The sequence below is a fragment of the Pteropus medius genome, unplaced genomic scaffold (genome assembly GCF_902729225.1).
Source record: "Pteropus medius unplaced genomic scaffold, Ma_sr-lr_union100, whole genome shotgun sequence".
Lineage (NCBI taxonomy): Eukaryota > Metazoa > Chordata > Mammalia > Chiroptera > Pteropodidae > Pteropus > Pteropus medius.
In genome coordinates, this window is record NW_024340696.1 from 32782040 (window position 1) to 32802748 (window position 20709).

At 35.7% G+C, this 20709-nt stretch overlaps 2 protein-coding genes across 2 annotated transcripts; both read left to right on the forward strand.

The window, feature by feature from the left end:
- Positions 1-4393: 4393 nt before the first annotated feature.
- On the forward strand, positions 4394-4819 carry LOC120609404 (transmembrane protein 230-like; the record flags this gene model as incomplete). The annotated part of the gene is made up of 2 exons (XM_039871901.1): positions 4394-4471; positions 4559-4819. Coding segments are annotated over 2 exons (339 nt in total), but the record flags the coding sequence as incomplete, so codon positions are not given.
- Positions 4820-7310: 2491 nt separating this feature from the next.
- RSPH4A (radial spoke head component 4A) lies at positions 7311-19632 on the forward strand. Its single transcript, XM_039870909.1, is given in 7 exon segments — positions 7311-7850; positions 7853-8195; positions 10513-10747; positions 15335-16075; positions 17171-17321; positions 17940-18057; positions 19143-19632. Coding segments are annotated over 7 exon segments (2139 nt in total). The 5' UTR covers positions 7311-7537; the 3' UTR covers positions 19381-19632.
- Positions 19633-20709: the final 1077 nt, after the last annotated feature.

The following is a 20709-nucleotide window of genomic DNA, read 5'->3' on the forward strand; positions in this document are numbered from 1 at the left end:
TAAGGATGCACAAATTAGAACTATATGGAAATCATATATGAATCTTTGAAACAATATTCAGTGGAAAAAGCCAGACACTTATTTCATGATTCATTAAATAACATTTAAAAACAGATAAAATTAATCTATAGATAGAAAGAGAGTGGATACCTTTTGGGGATGGTGTAGTAACTGAACGGACATATGAGAGAATTCTTGGGGTCTTAGTATATTCTATTTCTTGTTCTTAGTTCTGGTTCCATGGATGTGGTCACTTTGTGAATATTTATCTGACTGTACATGCATAATTTGTGATTTTTTACATATTTTTGTAATAATTTAATAAAATTTATGAAATAATTCATAAATATGAAAATTTTCTATAAGACCAGTCAAACAAAAACTTGTAGTTTATAGAAAAGACAAAATGAATTCATAGTTAGCAAAAGTTTAACAACTGGGCAATGCTCAGTAATAGAGTAGAATGAAATAAACATTCTCATATATTTTCATGGGAACTAAAAATTAGTTCAAATCTTTTTTATAACAATTTTAAAACAGAATCAAAAGTTTAAAAATTGTCACAGTCCATGATCCTATAATTTCATTTCTAGGAAACTTCACAATTCTTATTTAATTAACTCAATTTTCTGTAATTTAAATTTCACTTTCACTATATTTCTTTTTTAAACTAACATATTTTCCTGTGTCCATGCAATTGACTTATTTTTATTCCACAGGTAAAACATCCAGTTACATCTTTGTTGAGAACATGGTCTGAGGTGTTCTCTCATTTTTGAAATTTTTCTCCTGGCATCTTGATGAAGCACTTTGTTGCAAATGAGAATATTCTATTTGTAACCAGTTTATACAAAATAGGGTACTTCATTAAAAGATTAATGGAACACGAGAAAGGAATTGTCTTGAACTTCCTGAGAATCTAAAACCAAAAAGTATGAAGCAGTCGGGGATTCTGATATCTTTTCACTTTCTCTCTCTCCAATCATGGAATTCCATGGTCTCTAGCTTTGTGTTCGTTATGTTAAGGATATATTCTTCTCTCCCTCTGTCTCTGAAGACTGGCTTCAGCAGGATGGCAGTCATACATTGTGTCCAAATGACCTCTGTTCGAGCAACAGAGATAGACCGGTGTTGTTGAATTCAAATTCAAATTCCACGGAGAGAAAATGAATGGTGTAGTTTAGGTCACTAAGCTTCCCCAAGCAGACAACCAATGTCAAGGCAAAACAGTCATGGAGCACAAACAGCACATTGAACCCTGTACCATCCTTGAAAGGATGAGATAGATAGTGAAAAAAAAAAAAATTATACCTTATATGGCTTGAATTATACCCCACCAAAAGATATATTGAAGTCCTAACCTCTATTATCTCAAAATGTGATATTATTTGGAAATAGAATCATTGTAGATTTAATTAGTTATATTCGGATACTGGAGGAGTGGGGGCCCTTAATTCCATGAAACTAAGAAGAGGAAAGAGATACAGAGTGAAGACAGCCATGTGACAACAGAGGCTGAGTTTCCAGTGATGCATATGCAAGCCGAAGAATAACAAAGATTGCAGGTGAACACCAGAACCTAAAAGAGGTAAGAAAGGATTCTCTCCTATAGGTTTCAGAGGAAGTATGGCCCTGCTGATGTCTTGATTTTGCACCTCTAACCTCCAGACAGTGAGACAATACAATTTTTTTAAGTCACCTGTATATTGGTATTTTGTTACAGCAGCCCTAGGGATCTAATACAATACTCTACGATGCAATTAAATAATTGCTATTCTACACCACAGCTATTAGACCGGTTCTGAAGCCAAACCAAAGGAGTCTATAAGGTAGCATACTGTTGATTAGCTCTGATGCATAGGAACATACCTAAATACATGTCAGCAATCACTGTAATAACAACTGGGGATATAAGTTGATTCTCACCACTCCGATTCAGCCTAGCTAGGACAATAAGGCAAGAAAAGGAAATAAAAGCTATAAATTGGAAAGGAAGAAACAAAATCATCAGTTTGCAAATGATATAATAGTCTATGTAGAAAATTCCAAGGAATTAACAACAACAAAATACTACTGGAACTAATAAGTGAGTTTTGCAAAGTTGCATAATACAAGTTCTCAACACACAAAATCAATCATATTTCTATATGCTAGCAATAATAAATTGTAACAAAATTAAAAAAATAATACTATTTAAATGACTCCAAAAAATAGAAATATATAAGCACACATCTAACAAAAAATAAAGAGGTACTGCATGCTGATGAATAAAAAATGTACTCAATTAATGGAGCATTATACCATGTTCATTGACTGTAAGATTTACCATAGAAAAGATGTTGATTTTCCCTAATTAATCTATAAGTTAGAAATAAAATTCCTACCAAAACCCAAGTTAGATTCTCCGTAGCTATAGAAAAGCTAATTCTCAATTTTAAGACTATATAGCAACAGTTAATCACGATAGCATGATACTGGCAGAAGAAAAGACACATAGACCAATGGAAGAAAATAGAGATTCCATATACAGAGCTTTGCAAGTATATCAGCTGAATTTTGACAAAGGTGCAAAAGCAATTCCATGGAAGGATAGATTTTTCAATAAATGCTGTTGTAATAATTGGATACTCATAGACTAAAACAATGACAACTGACCTAAATTCATACCTTATAAAAATTACCTCAAAATGCATTGTGGATCTAAATATAAAAAATAAATCTATTAATATGTTTAGAAGAAAATATAAAAGAAAATATTCATGATCTAGGTATATGCAAAGGGTTCTTAGATTTGGCAACAAAGGCATGATCCATAAAAGAAAGATATGAAAAATTAAACTTGATCAAAATAAAAAAAACTTTTGTACTGCAAAAGACCTTGTTAGGAGATGAAAGCCATCGACTGGGAGAAAATATTGGTAAATCACATAACTAATAAAGGATTTGTATCCAGAGTATAATTAATTCTCTAAATTGAACAGTAAGAAAACAAACAGTCCAATTAGAGAAAGGGCAAAAGACTTGAAAGACATTACCAAAGAGGATAGAGGAATGGCAAATAAATAGTTCAAAAGATGTGTACCACCATAAACCATCAGAAAAATGGAAATTAAAACTACTATGAGTTATAAGTACATAGTTAAAAATAAACTGAAAAATATTGACAATACCATGTGCTAGTAAAGATGTGGAGCAAATGGATCTCTCCTGCATTGCCGGTAAATATACAAAATGGTATAGCCACTCTAAAAGGCAGTTTGGCAAGTTCTTATAAAGTTAAACATACTTAACATGATTCAACAATCCCACTGATGGGTGTTTATCCTAGAGAATGAAAACTTACATTCAAACATGAAAATAAATTTTCATAGCACTTGTTTGTAACAACCCCAAACTAGATATATCTCAAAAGTCCTTCAATCAGTGAATAGAATTTTAAAAAACCCTATAGTATATCCATACTATACTTTTACTCTGGTAAGAGGTGAGATAGAATTTAGAGGTCTCCAATTCAACCTCTCATGAATTAGAAACTCTTTCCGCAATAGCCTGACCGAGACCACACTATTTCTGATTAAATCGTAGTATTCCAAAGGGCACACCACTCCTGCAAGGTAGCCAATTCAATGTTCAGGTAATACAACTTTGCAGGAAAGCTGTTATCTATAAAATGAGCCAAAAATGAGAGTGAAATGCCTTGAAGTTTTTGGACATGCCTCGCCCTTGATCATAGCAGGATCTGAGTACCATGCAGGGCACCTGCTATAAGCAAGGCAGTTTGCATAATTAATTCTGTAAGTACTCACAGTAATCTTATGGCGTTCATGTTACAATGCCTATTTTATAGAAGGAACTGGGCTCCTGGGTATGCAATATGACCCAGTTTACACAGTTAACAAGGAGCAGAGCCAAGATTTCACCCAGGTTTGATTCCAAAACTCACATCTTCTCCTCTCTTCTTGACTGGCTATGTGTGCTGCGTATCAGAATAATGGAAGAGGAGAGAGGCGAGAATGAGATATGATTATGAAAATTTAGGGAAAAAATGGAAATTCTATGAAATTGACTGACTGAAATCTAATCTATTCAATTTAAAATTTGGGATGATAAAGAAGGCTGGGAATTTACTAGAACTGGCCTAAGAAAATAACGAATGCAGCCAATATACCATAAAACTAAGTAATTGCAACTTTGCATGATAAAAGAGGGATTGTATCAAAAACAAGGCAGTGTTCCAGAAAGTTAATTAGGGAGAAGCCCGAGAGTGAGAGATGCTGAGGCAACCAGCCACGCGGGTCCGAGAGCCGTTGGGTGGGCGCGCGGGCCTTGACACCTCTGCCCACCGTGGGGCAGGTGGCGAGCTCCTCACTCATTCTGTGGGTTTTGATCCCCCACTCGCACCAAGGTGGCTGCTGAGAATCCCAGTATCAAAGAGAAATACTCAATGCTCTCCAGCACTGACGGTGGACAGGTAACCCGTCAGAAGGAAACTTTACCTGCTGAATCTAGCTTTAAATCGAAAAGATGTCCAGGTGCGGTGAGATCTCACTTATTAAAGTTTAAGAAAAGCTCCAAGATTCCTTATAAGGCCATTGCCTGCGCCACCGTGCAGTTTTTGACTGGTGCCTTTCTCATTACCACCGGCTGCCTCCTGCTGGCGGGCTACATCGGCAAAGTAGGCGCCAAGAGGGGCGTTGCGGTTCTGATTGTTGGCATCCTGGTGTTCTTGCCGGGGTTTTACCACCTGCTCATCGTCTACAGAGCACATCGAGGCTGCCAGGGCTACTCCTACCAAGACCTTCCGGACTGTGGCGACTAACCTCCCCACACCCAGGAGAAGAGTCCCAGATGGCGCTGAGCGAAGTAGGCTTTTGGCAGAAGCTATGGAAATCTACGCCTAAGGATTAAGGAATTCTAAAGCTTTGCAGATACTTAGCACAACTATGGCCGGATTTCATAAATCCTTACCCAAAATGTTAATCGAGTTTATAACAAACAGGAAGTTAGGGAATACTCTATTTTTATTTTCCTGGCCCTGGCCAAAACTCCTGACAAAATTTTCCATGTGAATATGAACAGTAGAAGACCAGCAATGTTAATTGTATGGAGAAGTAAAAAAAGTATTCTGTAGAACGAAATGTTGCCTCCATCAGCCTATTTAGCGGAACCTTTCTTTTAAATAGTCCTCATTGATAATTTTATTTAGTGGCAAATGGAAAAATGCAGTATGTCTAATTTCATATTACTAAGTTAATTTATTTGGAAAATTTCTGAGTATCTTATCCCCTACACTTATCTCTAACTTTGTATTTTATGGATGATCTTGGTAAAATCATATATCAATTTAGGAAAAATAAAAAAACACTACAGTTGTGTTGTGTGGAGTGCCCATGAACTTAAAGTCAGAACTTTTTAGCAGTATAATCTTGGACCAATTACCTTAGTACTCTGAGACAGAGTTTGGAACGATAATTCCTACTGTTTGGGGTTTCAGTTGGGGTCAAATAAAGTATTTTATACCAACAACATGGAACATAGATGTTCCCCAGAGTGTTAATTTCTCACTGTAAAATAGGGTTTTGTAGAAGACTACACTTAAAATCAACTAAAGCCACAAGTCAATTGCATCTGTTCACTTAAAGCTAACATAGGAGAGTTGCTCACCCAAGAGAATTTGTAATCTGTAAAGTTATAATCTCAGTTCACATCAGGACACGGGATTGCTTTTTATTCGTATGAGCTTTCTCCTCTTGAGTCCTATATAGCAGAGGTCCCTAAACCCCATGCTGCTGGAGACCTATACCCATCCCTGGCCTGTTAGGAGCCAGGCCTCAAAGCAGAAGGTGAGTGGAGGCAAGCGATCAAGCTTCATCTGTATCTGCAGCCTCTCCCCAGCGCTAGCATTGCTGCCTCAGCTCCACCTCAGGCATTAGAGTCTCATAGACGCCCCGGTCCTTGGCGCAAAAAAAGGTTAAGGACTGCTGCTATATAGGACTAGGGCTGATCCAGGATGCAAAAGCTTATATAATTTAGAAGAGAGTCTCATAAGAAAAAGACTACACAATTATAAATTCGAAATTAAGTGCAGGGCATGGCAAGGGGACTGTACAAGAGTGGGGTCCTGAAGTTTAACTCTCATAAGTTTCATGGTAAATCTATGATAGAGATGAAGAAAGGCTCTAAAGAAAAAGACTGAATGTGGTATATGTCTGCAGTTAAGGCTGTGGCTCCAGATTAAAGGAAACGATAAAGCAGTAGTGTTTTCTTGACTAAATGATATCATCCTATAAAAAGAAATACTTTCTGAAGTATTGTAGATAAACAATGTAGACTTAGATTTGTACAAGATAAAGAACAGAGCATATTTTCTGGAAAAAATACTGGCAATTCACAAAGGAGAAGAGACTCTCACCTGTGTTATCTTTAGGATAAACAAAATGTATCCAGCATAAAAAAAGAGTTTGGTGGTCTTCCATGGGTACTATATTATATATTCAGACTTATAATGAATGGGAAGAAATGACAAATGTCTAAATATTAGTTTGAGATCTATCACATTGTACTAAATGAACAGGGATAATATGAACTGTAATTTGTTTGGGCTCTGGTAGCCTCATTATATCCTCCGTCTTATTAGAAACCACAGCATATATATGGACAAGTCCATTGGAAAAAGTCTACTGCAACTTCAAAATGAATAATTAGTAGTATAAGTGACAGTCATGTAAAGAAAGTGCCTATCGAATACATAGAATAGTTAACCTGTGCAAAGTTAGTTAAGGAAAGCCAGTTTAGGAATCAAAGATACCAATAAGGTCAACAGTGTAAACTTTAGTCCAGAGATAAACCTTATCACCAAGAGAACAAAGACAAAAGGAGTGTCAGAGCAATATCATATATAGATACTAAAAATCCAAGCATTGTTTTCAATCCCAAAGTTTCCCGCGTTTGATTGGCGCAGACGAGACGCCTTTGCCCTCTAAGTGTGAGTCTTGGGCTGTCCTGGCCTTCTCCCTGGAACCTGCGCCTCAAAATTCCCAAGAACCGTCCCCGCCCCCGGCACGTACACTCTGTAGATACATCGTCCTTTGCCTAAGGCACCGACTCAAGCCTCACCACGTTAACTAGAATCAAACTATCTCTTGAAAATGCTCCCGCGCGGCGTCTTGGCTCCTTCTCTTTTGTGGTCCTGTGCCCGACCCTTTCTCGGGTTTCCAACCACGGCGGGTAAACTGCAGTTCGGATTGGCTGATCTAGCAAGAGGAGCAGAGGCTCCACCAAATCACAAATCTAAGATTTTCATCTTTCTTGGTCTCCTCCCTAGAATCTTGGCAACAGGTGTGTTCAGTTGTTTCTCTTAGAGGAAACCTGTTGAGGTTGCTATGGAGACAGGACGCTGCAATTTGCGGAGCAATTAAGACCCAGAAATCGCTTAGCAAACCTCAGCGAAGCGACTATCTTGCGTTACCTCCTTCCATACCTGCACTTCCTCTTTCATCTAAAACTTACCCCCCGCCGCTCCACCCCGACTGCTTCTATGGAAGAATCGGCCTTCCTGAAGCAAGAAAAAGAAAACCTAGAACCGGCGGAAGAAGAGAGGCCATGGGAAGGAATGACCGCTGCTTCTTCCCAAGATCCCAAGTCTGGTTTATCAAAGACCCCGGAGTCGGAGCAGGGCCCGGAAACTGGAATCCAGCCCAGAATTAGTCCTCCTTCCAGCCCCCAGTCTAGAGGCAGCACACCTCTGGATGACCTCAGAGGTGCATCATCTCCACCTTCCCCTCCTCAGGAGCCATCTTCCACTCTTTCTTCCCGGGACCTTGCGGCGCCATGGCAGTCAGATAAGACCACTCTGTGATTACTGAAGCTGGGACACCTCACTCCGACCATTTGGAACAATCACATGATAAAGGAGAATCAACTCCTTATCAAACCTGCCAATCAGAGGGAAATGCTTTTCAACAGCCCCAAAAAACTGATGGTCACCTGTATGGACCAAAGGATATGAGCTGTAACAACTCTATACGGAAAGAGCTGAGATTTGACTTTTTTCAGGAAAGCGACTCAAACAGTAACTACTATTTGAATGAGGCCGAGCCTGGGGCCTCTGAAATAGCCCCCAGCATGCTTGAGATTGCCATTCGGAATGCTAAAGCTTACCTGCTGAAGACCAGTGACAAGTCGGGCTTAAATCTGTAAGTCCTGGAGGAAAAAAAAGAAAGAGGAAAGTATGGCAAAGAAAAGGGGGTGTGAATACCGCTGTGTGAATGTCTTCTGTGGGTGAATGGAAATATGTTTGAAAAGTCTGTATTATGAGAGTTAGTAATTTAGTAACTCTTTGTATTACAGGACTCAATATAGGTCATTGATGGGGATTCTTCTAGTTTTTCTAAAGACCTTAGGCATACAGGAATAAAACTTAGGAATTATGGAATCTTGAGGTTGAAAGAGACCATAAAGATAATGAAGTCCAAGCCTTTCTCTAAGATGCTTGTAAAAGTAACTGTCTACCAGTGATAGCAAGTGCATGGCTTTAACCCAAGCATGCTAGTGCTTCTATAGCTTAGATTTGAGTTCCCACCTAGGCCAGTGCTAGAGTGACCAAAACTATCTCAGTTATCCTGGAATTGTCCTGAGTTGAGCACTATAAGTTCTGCATCCCGAGAAACCCTTCGGTCCTGGGAAAACCAGGAGAATTAGATACTATAATTTTAATCTTTGAAGAATAACAAATAATTAACATTTAATGTGTGAAATCTTTCACGAAACCCAACATTGACAATTCAAAATATTATTTATAAGTTACTGTTCTAAACTATAATTTACTTAAGCTTCAGGGATGTAATCTACTCAGTAGTGGATTCTATTTGAATTTCTGATATAAACTTCTTGTCCTTAGTTAAATAAGAAGCATGAATTTAAAAACTTTGTTGAAAGTCCAAAAGAGCTCATTATAAATAGTCAAGAGCTCACTATTTAAAATTGAATACAAAAACACAAAGCTCGAGGAAGTTTTAAACAAATCCAAGTCATAACATTACTGTTAATTTACAATAATAGCAATATTCTGGGAAAGAATGATATATTCTTCATATATAATATTTTAAAACTGCCTTTCAAATTTGTTCCATATAATCTGCATATTTTTCTTTGACATGCATAAGATCCATTAGCTAAATACAGATATTAAAGAAGAAAAAACAAAAAATAATACCTAAGGTCAATTAACAGAAAGTAGGCAATTATTGAGCATCTATTTTATTTCACTATAATAAGAGATGAGATATATTAAAATAATAGCAAACAAACAAAAACCTAATTTTGGCCATATAAGAACCTAATGCAGTTCCTGAATGAGAAATATATAATGTACACATATATAATATATATATATATAATACATAACACATATATAATAAATATATAATACATAGCAGCATATCAATGATCTCAGAAAGACCCACTCTAAACTGTGATCTCAAAAAGACCCACTCTAAACTTTCAAGAGTGACTTGACAACAAAGTGGTTTTAAATTATTTCTTGAGAGAAATGATATAAATGGAATACAGCAAGCAAAAGCTCTCAGGCAGGACTTAGCAACTATATGAAAGTGATTTTTAGTAGATTTACTTCACTGGGGCAGAAGTTATAATTGAAATAATTATTAGAAATGAAATTGGAGAGATTCAATGCTTATCTGTCAGAGAGGAAATTTATGCAAGTTTCATATTGGACAAAGGAATTTCTTTTTTAATCTAAGAGCATTTTGATAGACATGTTTAGCTCTTAAATAGTAAATTCACGATGTAAATCTGGTATTTGAAAAAGCACACACTAGCAGTTATGTATAAAATGTAATAAATTAATGAGAGGTTAGAGGCAGTTTCACTAAGATATGAAATAAAAAGCTCCAGCAGTGTTTTTAATAGAACAAAAATATTAGAGAGCATCACATTTTAATAAAGATGAATAATATTTTATGACACTTTCAGTTGTGTGTGGGCAGGAGCTGCAAAATGAAATGCATTTTTTATAGGTATCAAAACACAGAAGTAGATAACTGGCCTAGGAAATGAAACAGAAGAGAACATACCGTAAGAGAGTCAACAGGATTTGGAAATCAAATTGGATTTGGTGATGGTAGGGGAAGAGGGATGGGAAAGAAGTTAAGATAAAAAAATGAAAAATGTTCATCACTTTTAAATATAACTAAGATTCCAAGCTCAAATAAAATGTAAAAATGTTCCTGATGTGAAATACATATCTTTCTATAATATTTTTTCTTTAATATATTAAAAATTCATATCATATTGGAGATATTTCAAAAGGAAAATTCTGAAATAGGTTTTTCTGGCAGTGATAGAAGTTACTGTAACTGTTTATCGACTTAGAATTTCTGAAGTCTTCGAGTTGTTGAAGTTTTCTGAAAATTAGATTACTGAGTCTGCATGAAATAGTTCTTCAAATGCTTTTGACATGGAAATTATCTGGAATTTTCTCTTTTGGAGTAGATATGAGCATCTTTCTAATATGCTGACCAAGATCTTAGATGAGCGTCCTGAAAATGCTGTGGATATCATTGAAACTATTAGCCAAGATGTGAAGATGGCACATTTTAGTAAAAAATTAGATACACTCCAAAATGAGAATGAGATGCTTCCAACATATGAAATAGCAGAGAAGCAAAAGGCTCTTTTTCTCCATGGAAATTTAGAAGGAGCTGATCAAGAACTGGAAGATGAAATAGTAAGTCACTGGTATAAATATGAATAGTTCAATCTTAGGGTTTTATTTGAGGTTAGTGGTGTGACTTTAAATTCATATCAACTGTCTTTGATAGCTTGCTAAATAGTATTTTCAGCTTCATTTTAGACTACTCATTTCCTTGTTTAGAATTTATTTTTTCACATTGTGTTTTAGTATTTCACAGGCTTAGCTGTTTGTTAGGCGTTTGTAGGGCTGAAGTATTGATATTAAAGAAAATGTTTTCTTCGTCTCTTATATTCCAAAGTGCCTGGTACAGATATGAACCAATATCTGCTTCTTATTAAAGAATGAATTAATGTTAGGTAATTAAAAATTAGGCTTTGAATCAAGTTGCATATTTTTCCCTTTAATTTTACTAGAAAAATTATTGATATTAAAGAAAATGTTTTCTTCGTCTCTTATATTCCAAAGTACCTGGTACAGATATGAACCAATATCTGCTTCTTATTAAAGAATGAATTAATGTTAGGTAATTAAAAATTAGGCATTGAATCAAGTTGCATATTTTTCCCTTAAATTTAACTAGAAAAATTAGAAGTACTTCTAAAGTCACTTGTATTCTCTTCTGAGGCAACTTCCTAATATTATGTCTTGATATTATGCATATTATGTCAATGAGATAAAATATTTCTTTTAATCCCGAGACAAACTGTTGAAAATATTTATAAAGTTAGTGACAGAGATAAAAAGCTATCATTAGAGTATTAAATCAGTTGTATCACAGAAATTTTAGCAATGAATATTTTAAAATAGTATCCAGCATTGTTTCCTAAATGCCTATATGCTTGTTATTTAGACTACTGAGTAATTTATACATCTACTGAGCTTTCATGTTTTGTTACCACTATTCAAAATCTGTCTAAATACTTGCAAATTTAATGTTAAAAGTGAGCTATTTTCAGAAAAGAACAGAGAGTTCAGTCAGGTAAAAGATAGGAGGAATAAAGATCTGGACAATTGGTATACCCTCTAGGGTTTGGCAATTTTTGTGGGGGGACCCAACCTGACATAGTGGGACCCAGAGTACTCAGAGGAACAGGTGATACATATTAAGGAGATGACATCAGCTGTCCTTTTCTGAAAATATTTTACTCCAAGACATTTAAGTAGCCACATATAGCAATGACAAGTCTTGGAGCCAACATCACTTAGGGATCAAGCAGGAGGCAGACACTCACATGGAGGAATTTATCGAAGAAAGTTTAGACTCCAGTGTAAGAATGAGGCATTGGACTATCTGTAGGCATAGAATTGTAATGTAGGGATCTAAGTTCTAAAACCAGGATATGGAGTGAGAATATAAATCAGTTATTTTGATGCTGGAAACTGAGCCTCTTAACTAGATTCCATAAATTCCTCCTAAAATAGAGTAGAATTGGTTTTAGAGCCAGGAAGACCTGAGTCATCAGATGAAAATTAAAAACTCTACCTCAGGGAATAGAAACATGCAGGAATAGGAAGACAGGTAGGTCTTGGAAACATTGAAATACAATCTTTGTGACTGACTCTGTTCCAGACCTCTATGTTGAGTGTTCATGTTTCTTATTCCTCTCTTTGACCAAACCAGAATTCCTGTCCTTAGTCTTCAGTATTCATTTATTCATTCACCCATTTATTCATCTGCAAACATTGTGACTCCTTACTGCATGCCAGATACTGAGATAAACACATGAAAAAGACTTTTCTGTCTTTAAGTTGTGAAAGAGTAGTGAAAGAGGCAAAAAAGATTGTAAAGCTATTTGATTAGTTCACTAATAGAGATGGCCTAGTATGGTGGGGGGAAAAAAATAAGGGTTTTGAAGTTAGATCTGAAGTAGAATCCTAGCTCAAAAATTTAACTTGTTGTGTGACTTTGGATCAGTGACTAAGCCTTTCCAAGCCTCAGGGATAGTCACATGGCACCAACTTAAGGGGTAGAGGTACTATATAAAAAGGGTCTGGCATATCCTAGGAACGTAATGAATAGTACCAACTATTATTATATTGTTTTGACAAGCTCTGAGATGGAATGGAGCAACTGACTCTATTATAGGGAATTAGGCAAGGCTTTGTAGTGGACGCGATATTTCATTTGGATCATAAAGGATAAGAAGTTCACCAAGTGAAGACTATAAGAAATAAAATTCTGGGCAGAAAGAACAATAAGATGTTGGGAAAGATTTTTTAATGTTTAGGAATGTTTAGTAAATTGATACATAGATTTGAAGGAGTGATAGATATGAAGCAGATAAGGTGCTTAGAGCCAGACTGCTCTTTGTGCATTGAAAAGAAATTTCTTTCTTGTATAAAATGAGAAGTCAATATAGGCTTTTAATAGCATGGTCTGATATGGTTTAGAAATATTACTCTGATAATAATGTGGACAATGAAAAAATAGGGGCAAGAGAGTATTAGAAGCTTTCTGTGGCAATACAGGTAGTCAGGGTGGAAGTTAGTATAGTAGAATTGAATTAAAGAGAAGAGGATAATGCCAACAGCCTTTTATGTGATAGAATCAACAGGATTCTAAATATGAAAGTTGGAGGAAGCAAGGTTGACTGAACTTTCTGGATTGGGAAACTGAGTTATTGGTGCTACTTTTGGAGAAGATAGAGTATACACAAAAAAGAGAAGATTTGAAAGAAATACAAATTCATTCTCGACTTGAGATATATGTAGAACATTCAGATTAAAATTTCTCATAGGTGGCTAGAAATACGGGTGTGGAACCTAGGAGAAAAGTCAGAACTAGAGAGGTACATGTTAAACAACCACATATTACTTGGGGTGGTGTGGAAGAAATCATCCACGCATAAAATATTGACTGATGATATGATTGAAATTTTGAGAACACTAATATTTAGGGCTCAATTAAGAAAAAAGAACCAGTTAAAGAGACTAAGGAGAAATAGTTGTAGAAGGCAAAGTAGGATCAAGAGTGAGCGTGGTACAATAGATGCCCAGGAAAGAGATTTACATACCTACATCAAAGGGATGAAGATTGAAAATGTCATTGTTATTTTGACACTAAAATTATAATATAATTAAGAGTAGATCATTTGTTAGAATAGAAAAGTAATCTCAATTTCTCTATTTTGAAGATCTAAGGTTTGTCTTGCAAATTACTCCTACTTCAGTTAAAGTTATTTTCCATTTTCTCAGAAATGTTTTTCTAGAGTATACTTGTGTTTTCATTTTCTTGTATTTCTTTTATGAATTATTTCTGATTTTCTTCCTTATTTTAAATCCAAAATATTTATTATAAGTACAAGCAAACATCTGACTAAATTACTTCTTCAAATGTAGTTATGCTTGGGCATGTATCTTATTATATGTTCCTTTTGTTTGTCCTATATATTATTCTATGTATAGGGTACTGTACTGAGTTTTATGTGCCCTATATATTACCATATATATATAATATTTATTATTTATAAAATATATGATAATACGTAAAAACATATACAGTCATACCATGGAGATATGGTAGGTTTAGTCTCAGACCACTGCAATTAAGTGAATATTGCAATAAAGTGGGTGACAAATTTGGGGGGATTTCCTAGTGCATATAAAAGTTATATTTACACTGTACTGTAGTCCATTAAGGATGCAATAGCATTATGTCTACTAAAACAATGTACATACCTTAATTATAAAATACTTCATTGCTAAAAAATGTTAACCATCATCTGAGCCTTCAGGGAATCATAATCTTTTTGCTGGTAGAAGGTTTGCTTCAATGTTGATGGCTGCTGACTGATCAGGGTGGCTGTTGCTGAACATTGGGGTGGCTGTGGCAATTTCTTAAAATAAGACAACAATGAAGTTTGCTGTATCAATTCACTCTTTCGTAAATGATTTCTCATGGGATGCTGTTTGATAGCATTTTACCCATAGTAGAACTTTCAAAATTGGAGTCAATCCTCCTAAGCCTTGCCGCTACTTTATCAACTAAGTTTATGTAATATTCTAAATCCTTTGTTGTCATTTCAACAATCTGCACCAGGAGTAGATTTCATCTCAAGAAACCACTTTCATATGAAGAAGCTACTCCTCATCCATTAACACAGAGACATGAAGTGAGCAAATACTGTTGGAAAAATGATGCTGATAGGCTTGCTCCATACAGGGTTGCCTCAAACCTTCAATTTGTAAAAATGCAGTATCTGTGAAGTGTATTAAAAGCAAAACACAATAAAATGAGGTATGGCTGAATAGCCATATATATATACATAAACATTTTTTTCTAAATATATGTGTTTATGTAGGTTATACTATATTTTATTATTTCAGTATAGTAAAGGGGCCACTTAAATATTTTTTGTAAATAGGATGTTGAATTTTATTCATAATGGTTATGACAAGATAACTATTATACTGATGCATATAAGACAATGGTATAAGCTACATTTATAAGTAATGAAAGGATTGAAATTCAGAAACTAATAAAGTTTGATCTAAATCTTGAAAGAAATGTCAAAGAAGTGGTGGGAAAGTAGAGCTAATACCAAGCTGTACAAAAAGGAAAAAAAAAGCAAGCAGTTCTCTTTATAGATAAAATGTTAACTTCAGCATTTATATTCTCAGGCAGAAAACTCTCTTCCAAATATAATGGAGTCAGCTTTTTATTTTGAACAAGCTGGAGTTGGTTTGGGCACAGATGAGACTTATCGCATATTTCTTGCCCTCAAACAGCTTACTGACACCCACCCAATCCAAAGATGCCGTTTCTGGGGCAAGATCTTGGGTCTGGAAATGAATTATATTGTAGCTGAAGTGGAATTTCGTGAAGGAGAAGATGAAGAAGAAGTAGAAGAGGAAGATGTAACTGAAGAGAGGGACAATGAAGATAGTGAAGGTGAAGAAGATGATGAAGATGAATTACCAAGGTCCTTTTATAAGGCCCCACAGGCCATACCAAAAGAAGAAAGTAGAACAGGGGCAAACAAATATGTCTATTTTGTTTGCAATGAACCAGGAAGACCGTGGGTGAAGTTGCCATCAGTAACACCTGCACAAATTGTTATTGCAAGAAAGATCAAGAAATTTTTCACTGGGCGATTGGATACCCCGATCATAAGCTACCCACCTTTCCCAGGAAGTGAGAGTAATTACTTACGAGCACAAATTGCCAGAATTTCAGCAGGGACCCATGTCAGCCCTCTAGGATTCTATCAGTTTGGTGAAGAGGAAGGAGAGGAGGAGGAAGAGGTGGAAGGTGGGCGAGATACCTTTGAAGAAAACTCTGATTTTGAAGGCATTCAAGTGACTGATCTAGTGGAATCTCTGTCCAATTGGGTTCATCATGTGCAACATATTCTCCCTCAGGTAGGGACTCTGCAATTCTCAATCTATCAGCCAATCAGCAAACATGTATTAAATTCAGTCTACAATGTACACATGCACACATGCAAAACAAAGGCCTTCAGACTCCAGGCAGAGACTATTAAAAAATCAAGTAAAAATACAGAGTTCTATATAATTGCCAAGTAGTATAGACCTAGGATCCTCAAACAGATTTTTATTTCCCATCAGAAGTAAAATAATTATTTCTATGGAGTATTTGATGAGTTACATAAGGATTTAGATTTATGTGTGTTGTGAAATTATTTTTATAAGTTTAATATAAATGCATTAATTTTGGGAATAATTTTTTATTCTATTTTTATAATATATGAAACTTTTATGCTAAGAACAATAAAGGATTATAATAAAACAAAAATAAGCAAACTGTGCTAAATAACAATTATATAGCACATATTCTGCCAGGTGCTCTTAATAGCACTTTATATGTATTAACTCATTTAATCCTAATAACTGTATGAAAAACTAACATTTTCCTTATATTACAGATGAAGAAATTGAAGTGGAGAGTTTAGGAAATGTGAAAAAGGGAATATGGCTATGAAGCAACAGGATTAGATGTGAATATGCAGAACAATCCAGAGTTCATCCTTTTAATCACTCTGCTATACTGCCTCATTTGCAGATAGAAAATCTCCACTATACTTCTTCCTATATATCAGATACTTTTATGTATCTGGATAAGAGTTAATTAGATGAGAAATGATAATGCCAAATCTCTATACCTAATCTTATCACATTTTAATTTTATTAATGATAGTAGTACTTTGCCTCTTTCTTATAAATTATTTATTACAAATTAGTAAAATGCATTATTACCTTTTTAAATAAAGTACTGCTAATTTTAAAATATAAATGTTCTGTACCTTCAAGAAGTTGGCAAATTCTCGAAATAAATAATATACTCTTTTGCTTGAAAAAACCTAGCTCTTGGTAAATGTACATTGAATGGATGAATGATTAAATTTCCACACAATGGGACCTTGTGCAGGTAATTGCTTCAATCCAAATGAATAATCTGGTATACTATGGTCCTCATCTTGCAATATTCATATTTAGGGTCGCTGTAATTGGTTCAACCCCAAACAAAAAAGTGAGGAGGAAGAGGAAGAAGATGAAGATGATGAAGAAAAAGAAGAAAAAGAAGAGCCTGACTACATAGAACAGGAAGTAGGACCTCCTCTCTTGACACCAATCTCTGAAGATTTAGGTAATTTTACACAAACTACATAATATATTATGTGTGTGTGTGTGTGTGTGTGTGTGTGTGTGTGTGTGTGTGTGTGTATATATATATATATATATATATAATGTACTATGTATTATACATAGTATATTATATACATGTATATATGTATATAGCCTATGTATATATGCTTTATATACATACCATATATACTATATCTATCTATACACACACACACATATAGACTATACTATAGGGTGGGGAATAAAGAATGTAGCTGGACACTCCACCTACTTCTTCTGACAGGTTAAAGAAGAGCTGCACAAGGAGGAAGCTTAAGTTGGCAGTAGCTCTTACTGAAATGCTGACAGTTATGTGTACCACTCTTGTTTTGCATTCTGCAGATCATAAACACATGACCATAAACATATGACATTGTTATATAGTGTATAAATATCCAAATTCTATTGTTCCACACTGTTCATAAAATTCCCTCCTGGTTTTAGGTTAAGCTGCTGATGTTTTAACTTTTCCTTCTATGTCAAATGTGCTTGTTTTACGATTTATAAAAATAGCTTTTCTGTTACGCAGTATATCATTATCTATTTAGGAGTTAAGCTTTTGAATTTCTCTGGTTTACAGAGATCCAGAATATACCACCTTGGACAACACGGCTGTCCTCAAATATCATTCCTCAATATGCTATTGCTGTTTTGAGGTCCAACCTTTGGCCTGGAGCATATGCTTTTTGCAATGGCAAGTAAGTATCTGACAGCTTACAAAATTATTATTGTAATTATTTTATTTCTGTAAAGTACAAGTTATCACTGGAATTTACGTTACTATCATTTTAACTCATCTTTAGCGTGTCGTTTAATGTGGCATAAGATTTATCCAAAGAACATCTGTACTATACAGTAAAGCCTCAAATTTAGAACATTAGACTATAGTACTTGGATGAGAGACCACCTAGGAAGACCAAGTGCTGTAGGCATAAAAAATAAGGGATTGTAAGATGGCAGGGTCCTTGCAATCTGTGAGGTTAACCAAGGGTTGCCTCGCCTAAAAAAAAATAGAACATTAGACTGATTTAGACTTCTGCCTTTTCACCTGAATTATCCAATTCATGAAGTTAAATGTGGGAATTGGGGGAGAGCTAGGGAGAAGTATTAGGTACTGAGAGTGGGGTTTACGGTTTCCCTTTCTCTCTCCAAACCCCAGTAAGTGCCTTGGCATAAGCACTTGAAGAAAACCTCTGCCAAAGGCCTCAGAGACCTAGGAGTGAAGGCACCTGGGCTGGGAATGCAAATGTGTGAAGAGCAAGGCAGGCCAGAGGAGTCAGTGTCCTTGACATAACTCTCCTTAGAGACTGCAGTGCGTTGACTGTGCACCAAGTCAGGGGAGGAGAGGGCAATTTCCCATCAGACCTACCAGGAAAAGCCTTTGTAATTGCCTCTGGTCGGGCCTGAAAAATCACAGAGGTTTTTCACCACAAGCCCATGCCTCATCCAGTCAAGTGTTTACTAGCTTGGAAACTTTTAAATTCTAACTCTAAGGACGGTAGTAACTTTTTAACTTAGTTTTTTGTTTTTCTGAAAATAATTAAATGATCAAAGACTGTGGTCTGGGTGTCGGGTACATTTTGACAGAGTCCGGTCCCCTGGTCAGCTTAAGCAGTTTGGATCACAGAAATTCCATGGTAGAAAATCATTTAGGGATACTTCATCTCTAATGTATTTTAAATGTATTGTTTTAAAATTATGAGACTATGATACTCTAAGTACTTTATCATTACAGAAGAAGAGGGTCAACTTTTCATACTGATTATTTTTTTTTAACTTATAGGAAGTTTGAAAATCTCTACATAGGCTGGGGTCATAAATATAGTCCAGACAGCTATACACCCCCAGTTCCACCATCAGTTTGTCAAGAATACCCCAGTGGACCAGAAATTACAGAAATGGATGACCCTACTGTGGAAGAGGAGCAGGCTTTCAAGGTTGCACAGGAAGCAACCATACTTCCAACTGAGGAAGATGAAGAAACTGAGGAAGATGAAGATGAGGAAGATAATTATGACTAATAAAAAAATTGGCCTAGCCTTGTGAGACTGATGCATGCTTCTCATGTGGGACTATTTACCTATACACATATACAATGGCAACTATTCATGTGTAAAATGTCATTACTTGAAAAGATCAAATTTGCAATTTCATATGAACTGTTAATATGTGCTTAAAAAAGATGCTCGATGGATTTTCCAGAGGCGAAATGATATGTTTTTAAACCACTGTTTTGATGGCTACAACTAATAGAATATGTGCTTCTGTATATATTTTTTCAAGTCTCAGGTCTAACTTCTTCTTGGGTCTTTAATATTTTTTGAGCATCAAGGGGTATTGAGGCCAAGGATAAGGAGAGGGTTTCTAATTCTATCACCTGCTCAAAGGCTGGTAACACTCAAATTTTTAACCCTTATACTTGTTGCTTCTTAAAAAAAACCTTCTCAATAGAAATTCTTTTGCTCTGACTGGGAAAAAACGATTTGTACAGAGAGCTAGCTGGGATAGCCAGAGACTTTAGACTAATATTTCTATCACTGCTTCTCTATATTTTCATTTACTAAAATAGTATCCAAAGTACCATCCATCCCAGGCACCCTGAGACAGTTTGCAGATCACTGATCTACACTTTGACAATGCTTATCAGACACGTAGAAGGTGCATTTATTCAGACTTGGGCAGTTGAGGAGCACTTCTAAGAGGAATTCCATTTAAGAGGCAGACAACTAAAGGGAGAAGGGTCCTAGGTAGCACCAGCAGTATTTTAGCAAAGGACTTTAAGCTGAAAGGAGTGAAATTTGAATTCAGAGTGGTGAGAGATGGGCCTGGAGCAGGGACCAGATTGTATGGGGTGTCTGGATTTTATCTATGAACAAGGAAGAGGACTCAACTAGGAAGTGACAAAATCACATTTGTATTGAACATTTTGGCTTCAGTGTAGAACATGAACCGACAGAGGATCAAGACAAGGAGACCAGTTAGGTTATCACATTATCTAGGTAAGAGATAATGATGGCATGAGAAGGATAACTGTATGGAGATATAAAGTATAAAACTGCTTACCAGTCTGAAAGACAAAATATTCTTAGAAAGGATGGTTTCCAGAATTTCCAATTGGCAATTATTATTCATTCTTGGAATGTAACTTTCGGGATCTGATAGAGTAGCTAATATTTATAAAACTTCAAATACATTCTTGTTCATTTTTCATGGCAGAGTTTTGCTTTTGCAGTTTAATATCTATTTCCTCAGGTACCCTGATTTCCTTTTGAGAAACTGCCCCTGCTCATGGCATACACCATACCAATCAGATGTTCCTCTCTGGAATCTGAATTTTGAGCAGAGACATT